The sequence below is a fragment of the Priapulus caudatus genome, unplaced genomic scaffold (genome assembly GCF_000485595.1).
Source record: "Priapulus caudatus unplaced genomic scaffold, Priapulus_caudatus-5.0.1 Scaffold27, whole genome shotgun sequence".
Lineage (NCBI taxonomy): Eukaryota > Metazoa > Priapulida > Priapulimorpha > Priapulimorphida > Priapulidae > Priapulus > Priapulus caudatus.
Window position 1 is genome coordinate 116,971 of NW_014577088.1, and position 9,487 is coordinate 126,457.

A 9,487-nucleotide genomic window follows, 5' to 3' on the forward strand; every position below is an offset into this window, starting at 1 on the left:
TAACTTTCTGATATGGTTAGGGTTAGGGAGTAGGCGTAGGCGACTCCCTAGACTCGTTAGTGGAGTAGGCGAGGTACGGTCCGGCATATTAGATAGTACCAGGGTACGTTCCGGTATACCGGACCGTACCTAGGGTACGTTCCGGCAGTACCCTGGGGGACATGGACCCTCTCAGCTTTATTATCAGTTCTTACGATTAGTAAAGGCTAATATATATGCTGTGTGGCAGGTTGGAGTAGCAATCCATGTTGAAGGAGGAGAAACTACAGTTATCACCTTCTCAGGAACAGGTTATGTTGAAACGTGCCCAAATTTGTGTGACCTCAACCTGTACCCATTGTATGAGGAAAACAATTCCTTGTCCAAGCAGGTAAGCTATAGGCATCAAGCAGTGTGTGTTTCAGTGTAAACACATTCCAGGTTACCTTAATCGTGTGTCAACGCCTTATTCGAATTAATGCTGCCAGTTTTATTATTGTGAATTAATAAATATAAATAAATAATATTATAAAGTAAAAAAAATCTTTTTGCTAAAAGAAACGTCATCTATAATTGTGAGTGATGTGTGAATCATATAAGTATACTTTGATGTTTTGATAACGGCTAAGAACAGTCGCTCTTTCGTAACATTTCGTATTTCATGAATCCTTATGAGTAGGAAAGAAACGTACCACATTGCAGGTTATGCAGATGTCAACTGAGAAGTTGCTGTTTGGAGACATGCGCCTGTTCAGTCAGGAACATCGTTTGCTCTTTGTCACCAACTCGTCTGTTAACCATTGCATGTCATTTCGGTGGCTCCTGTCTCCAGAGCTGAACAAGGTAGACAGACATTTACTTGTAAATGTTAAATTACAGTTATATGTAAACAGTTTTTTCTGGCTTCAAGGACATCAGACAAGCATTTATGCTCAAGAAACCTAGCTTCCATTGATGCAATTTGCATATTGTCACTTAATAAACTGTATGCAAACATCATTAGTGATATTAACTGCTCGTAGATTCTGCTAGTTGGAAATTGGAAAGTCTGTGCATATATTTGTTATTCCTCAGTTATCGCAATATCACCAGCGGAGGCCATGTTGAAACAGGGTGAGTGCCGGCTATGCACGGTGCACTTCACTGCAACAGACGTGCCTGCCTTACATGAATTGACATCGTATGTGAGGTAGGACCTGCTGATATTACTACAAATAAACCAATTACATATATCACTTGCCATGAATTGTTATGATTTTTCATTAACTCCTAGTGTAGGAAATTGGGCTCAAGCATTATGATACCTCATACGTGTAAAACGAGATGTTTATGCATGTATAGGTTCAAGATGAAACAGCGCATGGCTTTGTACGAGCAGAAACTGGATGCGTGGGCAGCGACAGTTAGAACAAAAGAGTCTGAATTCACTATCACAGATAACTCAAGTGGCATAGCATCGAAGAAAGAGTAAATCATTGTTTTTCCTTTATTTACTACACAGAAAATTTCGAATGTTACTTATAGAACTATTTTGATCTCTGTTGTCTTTATTATTTAATTCAGCCGTTGTGCTAATAAAGATTATAAGATAAGTTTTTTTTCCAGAAATCACAGTCAGCGAGCAAGCTGAGACACTAGGCAGGGAGTCCCGGAAGTAGAATTCAGTCCATACAAAGTATATACTTTTATTTCTCAGCATTAACGGACAACAATAGATTGGCATTATATTTACTAATCATTATTTTATTTGTGCGATATCTCTGCTGGCCAACGTATAGGATGATCATATATTAAATTAATGTAGCTATTGCTACTGGGTTATTTTAGCGCCTGCCCCAATAGCAAGTAGTGTGCACACAGAGGCAGTGAAAGAGCTGGTAGACTGACTATGGAGGATACGCCAGAGGCTCGAGAGATGCTTAAAAGCATACCACATCCACCGCTCCTTCTATTGTTCACCTCGGTGTACTGCAAGTGTGCACAGCTTGGTCTCCTTCAGAAGACAGTTCCACAGAGATAAGCAGTAGCTTCCTAAAAAAGTAAGAAAATAGTCTATTGGGGGCATACCGTTTAAACAAAGACCCACTAGGGTCCCGTTTTGTTTCCCGTATGAACGGCAATGTGTACATATCACCAGAAAAAACCTCTCAGGTGTAATCTGCTCGAATTCCATTTACGATTCTTTGTTGAGAATTGAAGACTGCCAAACCGCTACTGCTGTCGAGGAGAAATATAGCCGGTAAAACTTACGATAGGTGAACCAATCAGGTCAGAAGAGCTCTTCAGTTTTAGGATCCTCTGCTAACTTGCAAAGCAACACGGCTAATAATGATGTTTCAGACTGCCAGTAAACGATGATTTTGACACGGCCATGCAGCGTTCATCCCTGGCCGACCTCAGTAGCACTGAGCACAGGGTACGTTCCGGTATACCGGACCGTACCCAGGGTACGTTCCGGCAGTACCCTGTGAGACATAGACCCTATGAGCGATAATAAACCACGTTAAATCATAATAGTCTATGAATAAACAAATATTGTTTGTGAGTAGTGCACGAAGTTACACTCATGTAACTTCAAATGAATCATATTCAAACAGACAACTTTACTCAAGACAATTTTTTTTTTTATAACTACAAGTGAGTAATATACTTTTATAATACTGTGTGTGTATATTATATTAATGTGCGAAGCAAGAGCATTTATAGCCGTTAATTACATTATAACAGTAACATTTCAGATCATATTGATTTTTTACTTTATGTCTGAACGTACAGAGTAGGTTTTGGCTTCCAGCGGTGCAAACCTCCACTTAACAGCTGCCTTGCAGCCTGGCTGAATCTCACCTTTAGGGGTCAAGCATGCAACTATCTCATACTGATAGTTCTCCTGCAAACATATTAAGCATAATTTTATAAATAACACAAATGATTATTACATAATAATACTAATATGTGTTATCTCCATCCTGTCTGTGATAAAACACTATATATTATAACACCATATATTAGCATGATAACTATTTGCAAAATTCAAAGACAACAATTGTTTTAAAACTGCCCAGAGAAATCTAACAGACAACAGTTAACTTAGATGGTTCAAAATAAACGTTCAGTATAAGCAAATGCAATGATTCAACCAACATAAACGTTCGTTATCTGCTTGCATATAAAGTAGCAAAGATTTACCTGCTGCAGTTCATCTAAGCCGCGCAGGTCCAGTGAGAACTTCACAGGCACTCCGCCACCGTTATACAGCTCGTAGCTCTGCACCGGGTAGCTACTCTCACCGATCGGCTGTGGGTTGAACGTGTGGCTTGTTTGCGCGATGTGCAGGTATGGTCGCTCAGGGGGCACCGTGACTCCAACAAAATTCAGCTATAAAGCAAAAACAAGTACCACATCGCATTGTAGAAGCCAATTATTATTTGATATTGGATTTGTCCTGCTTTCCTCGGGTATTGGATTTATCCTGATAAAGTGGCATTGGTAATTTTGTCCAGGAAGAGTCCACGAACAATGATCGTTTACTACAATACCTGGAATAACTAACACTCTGAATTGCTTACCAGCATCTGCTGTCCCTCTTTGATGACAAACAATACAGGAAGGTTGTTGGTGCCCACCACTCTGTGACTGTACCTCACTGTGACGGTTTGCTTGCCACCTGGTGGTAAATGCCCTCGTTTTGGGTGAACACTGAAGTCCGTCTCATCAGGTGGAGAAGCCTGAGAAGGATCAGACACTGAACAATCATATCTGGAAGGCTTGAGTGACATGGTGCCATGTGGCACACAAAGAAAAATAACTCTTAATATAAATATTATATTCACTAAGCACGTTGTCATTATCCTCGCTTTACCTGCTGTTGATTACATGAAGATGTCCAATATGGGATCTCCAATCCAACTTCACTAGGAAATGTGAAACACCTGTAACGAAACCAATGTGTAACTAAAATTCTAAAATTAAAATGTTCAAAACTAACCTTCTTGTTGGTAATAATGATTAATGATAATACTAATGATCTGCTATTGAACTGTGGACTGGCAATTGTCATAGAAAAATTAAGACATTGTATCCCTCTGGCATCTTTTATTCTCCATTTTCTGTTCTTAAGTTTTTAATTTAAATGACAACTTGTCTATGATCTATGATGCTATTTATGCTGCATCATCATCATCATCATCATCATCCTTGTTTATTTGTTGACGCAGGACTAAATTAGTCCCTCACGAAGAGGGGTACGTGGGTCCTGCGTGATAACAGTCCTCATGCAATCTTCCGCTCCACTCTCCCCTGTTACTCGGGTTGACTTGTACCAGGCTGCGTGCTACCCTGTCTTTCTTCACAGTCTCTTCCCATGTCTTTCTTGGGCGTCCACGTCCCCTCGCTCCATCGACTTGGATGTGCCGCACTCCAGTTGTTTATCCAGCCTTCGCTGCGCTCAACGTGGCCGAACGGTGAAGAATGACAGGGTAACACTCGGCCTGGTACAAGTCAACCCGAGTGACAGCTAGGGGAGAGTGGAGCGGAAGATTGAGGACTATTGTCACGCAGGACCCACCCCTCTTCGTGAGGGACTAATTTAGTCCTGCGTCTACAAAAAAAACAGCAGATAAAAGAAAAGAGAAGCAACATGCCACTCCGCTGGTACGGCTGCAGAGTTTGCGAATGTTAGCTCCACCACACAGTGCTCTGCACCCACTGGTGCTGCTGTAAAGTTGAAGTCAACCTGTGGTCGTGTGCTGCAAGAAAACAATAGGCACTTGGCGCTTACAAAACACCTGATAATTTTTGTTGAATCTGAACAGCATCAGCATTAGCTCAAAGTTAGCACTCGATACCCAATCATAGGGAAATTGATAAATACTTACTAGGATCTGTAAGACTCTTTGGATGAATCTAGATTTCTTAATGGATTCTGCTTCATGAGAGAATTGAATCTGAAACAGAAATCACTGTGCTGACACGATCACTTCACATCACTGATATTCCATTAATTGGATGCACTTCAGGTAGGTACTAACCCAAGAATATTGAATTTACATTCTGTATCCATGTACAGTCGAATCCCTTTGCAGAATTAGAATGGGACTGAAGAGGGTGAAAGATTAATCGAAGGTAAGTAGGAGAGGTCACAGAGGAGGCAAATTAATGTTGGTCTGGAAGTTGAAGAGGAGGTGGCAGAGAAATATAAGGAAGCTGATTTATGAGCAAGTGGAGTGAAGCTGCAAGAGGAACTCATTCTTGGTGATTCTGTATTAATTCTTGCATGATCCTGTAGGGTAGTTTAGTAGTGTAGTGTAGTGTTCACTACACATGGCGTTTAGAAAAGGGAGTTCTAAATGTAGTTATAGTCCATAATTTGTTTTAAATCGCACATGTTTAGTATCTTTATCCCGTCATTTACTTTACTGTACGACTTGGCACTTACAAGTGCACTCATGGAGTATTGTTCACAGTGCGTGTGAAATTTTACCCAAACACAGCACACATACACTTATAAATGTTTTAGAGATGATATATAACATTTGTACGTATTTTACAGGGTTTTTCTACAGCGCAATTCAATGATACACAACCTGTTGATGTTGAATAGCTTCCATAACTGTTGCTTGTTTATACATTTGTCACTGACATGGCGGGCAACGTCTGTGACAGCAAAGGTAGGGAACACACCAGACACAAGCACATGGCAAAGATCCTGTTGCTTCCCAACTGTGAAGCTATCCTCTCCTATGGCATAAACGTAGACGATACACATTACTACTCAAATCATCAAATTGCGGCAACACAGACACATTCATTTGTGGATGCACGCATGAACACACACATACGCGCACACAAAAGTATACACACACGCATGCACACACACACACGTACATACACAGGCATACAGACACACGGACTCACAACACCAGTACGTGGACGCACACAGACACACACACGCACACACAAACTCGCGCACGTATGCACGCACGCATGCACACGCACACTACACATGCACGTACGCACGCACGCACGCAATGCACGCACGCACACACACACACACGCCCACACGCACGCACACACACACACACGCCCACACGCACGCACGCACGCACGCACGCACGCACGCACGCACGCACGCACACACACACACACACAAACTCGTGCACGCACGCACACACAGTTGCAAACAAGTACATAATGGGTACTCACACTTTATTACTAAACATGATGTACACAAAATTTCAAAACAATTCTTTATTTTTTAAATAAAATCCTCTAAATAGAATTACAGCAATATTATATAAACAAATACCTGCTGTTGTGAGGAGCTGGTAAGAAATAGAAATGTCATATTTCGTGTGTCCTGAGGGTTTCACTAGCATGTAGATCGTTTGCTTAGTGCGTGCAGGCAGCGTGTGTCTCCTGGTTTCCAGCATAACAACTGCCAGATACGCTAATCATTACCATACTGACAGAGATAAATATCAAATGAACAAATTATGATTCCAGACATCGGAAATATCTAAATAAACTATGGATATTTAATGTAAATGTTTATGTAACTTGCGACCCAAGATCAAATGGCAGCTTAATTCACAAATGCAGCATAACTGCAGTGACAAGTTGCAATACTGCTGGAATTCACAGCCCAAATTCAGCACCTGCAAGCTCCAGAAAAAAACACAAAGCCTATTTGCAGTGGTTGTCACAGAGCATAGCACAAGCATTAATTGTTGTATGCACATGTTCACAGCGTAGTGATGCTCGCGCAGCACAGCAAAGGTAAACACACAATGTGCGCCTAATGTAAGATTTATGTCACGCTCTTGATCAATAGGAGACAGGCAGCGATGTCAGAATGATAATGAAGGTGAACAAAAACACCCTGTAAGATCGTGTCCGCGTTCTAAGAGTCTAAAAAGCCTAACCGAGCACATAACTGCTATGCCATCGTGTGCACGTTTTGCAGGCATGCTGTTCTACCTACCGGACATGGTCATGATGTCATGTTGTTATAGTGTGTAGCAGCTGTGAGGTGACTGTTTAGAATGCTGAATTTCCTTGTGAGAGTATTTGCTGCCCGGAAATCACTAGCGGAAATGACGAACTGACAGCCAGCACTAGCAGAGCAGTGGTGAACGTATACATACTGTGGCAGTTAGTTAGCATGTCGCAGTTGGATTCCTAGATTCTTTGCTCCAATCAACACTACTTATGAATTATTAGAAATTATTGCCCGAGTCTCTAACTACTACAGCCAAACGAATCATAAGTAGATATAGTACGATCCGAAAGATATCGAAGGATCTAGCAGGAGGCTGGTTATTCAACAACTACACTGAAGTGAGGTGGCACGAGGACGCATAATGCTGGTCTCAGACAACACGACAATCGAAAGCGAGACAAGATGTGCCGCGGCAGACCGGAGCGCCACTCTGCCTATAGTTGTCTGCAGCTTCATCTTGAGCTGCGTGGCTCTTGGCGGAAACAGCATCGTCGCGGTGTGCGCGGCAAAAGTGCGCAGGGAGAAGATGAAGCCTCCCATCGTAGTGCTTGGCCTGATCGCCTGCGCAAATGTTTGCCAAGCACTCGGCATCGGCTGCAAGTGCTTGCAATACGTCAGCAGTGCTGGTGCTTCACAGGCGTTCTGCTGGCTGAGTCACATGCTACATGTGCTCGGATTCTGGTACAGTTCTGCAAACATCGGCGTTTACTTTGTAGACAGACACGTAGCGATGAGAAAGCCACTAGAATACCACCTGCATCTAATGAGCATCAGTAAGATGAAAACGATCACGGTCGTCAGCGGCTGCCTGACTTGCATCCTATGTGGTGTATATGGTGGTGTGCTTGGCGTTAGGTGGGATGACCCATTGCAGTCAGAATATATGGCTTGCTGGTATAGTGACAAACAATGCGAGATGGAACCTAGAAACCCACCTCTGCTACTGTTCGTAACGATTTCAGATCTGCTGATAGGTGCCATAGTGATAGCATTGTCAGCGCAGGGTAAAATATATATTGACCACCGATCACAGACACGAGCGGGAGCAGAACTCATCCGTAAAACAATGCACACAGAATTCACGATCGCTCTCGTGTGGACAGTGAGTTATTTGCCTGTTACACCTTATCTAGTCATTGTAATGTTGGATATAAGAATGCCGACTGCTACAATTAGTGCTGTCATTATTTTACTATTGCCGGCAACTGCAACTGCTCTGCTAGCTTTAATCCTCGCTGTAAGAATAAAGCAAGTAAATGAGGTTCTCAGAGATCTGCGTCACATGATACTGGCTAAAGCAGGGTTGGTTCGGCGAAATGAAAACCGAGAGGAAATTGCAATGACAAACACCCGTACCAGAGCAAGCTAGAGCAAAGTGCAATGTATACTTGAAGCACTGTAAACACATAGATGCCAAACGTAAAATATTACATCTTTATGGTAACTTATCCGTTATCAACACCTAATATTGACGAGAAACTGTCATTGTTGCCAATTTAAATCTGATTAATGGACAAAGAAGACAATGTATTACTCCTCAGGCATTCGAAGCCACGTGTACATATCATAGCTATAGGCTTTGGCTGAATTTTGGTAAACCAATCAAATAATAACTATTGAATGAATGAATGAAAAAATGAATGAATGAATAAAGATAATATGAAAAATAATATGAAAAGCTGTATACTAGGATAAATAACAAGTGGAAGATGGACAAAAACAAGAGCAAAAATGTGCGGTGTACCAGAGTCATCACCATCTGTATTGTTGTGGACGTGCAGCTGGCAATGGACATCACAGCTACTGTCATTAACCACTTCCAAGCGTTTGCACTCTTCCCTGCCAACGACAACCTGTGGGTACTCTATTGATGCTGGAACAACCTGAAATAAGTGAATCAGTGGTTAAGTAAGGTCTGCAGTTACCTTCAGTGAATTCACCTCAAGGACAGCACACCAATTTGATAAATAATTTTCACCGAAACCCAGTGAAACCACACTCTGCAAAGTTGTCAGCGGCCCCTTTTTCCACAATATGCTTCTTTGATAAACTATCAGCTATCATAATAGTCTCTCGGTCTGTAGTCTTCAAAACAAATAATTTAGTTAGTGCAACTTGTGCTATCATTGTGAGGAGCAGCTTACATTTATAGGCAACTTCTATAATCACGTTTTTATTTATTTATTATAAATATTATGTCATTGGTATATAGCATAAAAAAACCTTATGCAATAATAATGGTAATACAAAGCTTGCTATCACTTTCTATTGTACTATTGTGACTTTTACTCACTGTGATACTAAAGCAAGGCATGGTTAGTGCATGTGATAAAATTAACAAATATTAAAATATGAGTCATATATATATATATATATTAATATATATATATATTATAACATGTATATATAAATTATGTAGGGGCAGCTTATTAGGAAGGTAATATTGACTCCAAATGAAGAGTAGCATGATCATAATGTATGACTAATACTAGAAGCACCGCGGTATTGAGC

The 9,487-nt window shown here is 41.2% G+C and overlaps 1 protein-coding gene across 4 annotated transcripts in view; it reads right to left on the reverse strand.

Moving 5' to 3' along the window:
* The window catches only part of LOC106814803 (coiled-coil domain-containing protein 108-like), a 72,052-nt gene that overhangs the window by 34,434 nt on the left and 28,131 nt on the right, over positions 1-9,487 (reverse strand). For all 4 annotated transcript variants that reach the window (XR_001394667.1, XM_014819171.1, XM_014819160.1 and 1 more), the window contains 9 exons: positions 8,721-8,859; positions 6,284-6,412; positions 5,562-5,715; positions 4,854-4,922; positions 4,620-4,724; positions 3,839-3,908; positions 3,546-3,704; positions 3,166-3,354; positions 2,753-2,866 (listed from right to left, as the gene is read on the reverse strand). Coding sequence is in view for 3 of the 4 variants with exons in the window: in XM_014819171.1 (XP_014674657.1) it covers positions 2,753-2,866; positions 3,166-3,354; positions 3,546-3,704; positions 3,839-3,908; positions 4,620-4,724; positions 4,854-4,922; positions 5,562-5,715; positions 6,284-6,412; positions 8,721-8,859 (1,128 nt within the window). In the remaining variant the exon portion in view is untranslated. The remainder of the gene's footprint in view (positions 1-2,752; positions 2,867-3,165; positions 3,355-3,545; positions 3,705-3,838; positions 3,909-4,619; positions 4,725-4,853; positions 4,923-5,561; positions 5,716-6,283; positions 6,413-8,720; positions 8,860-9,487) is intronic.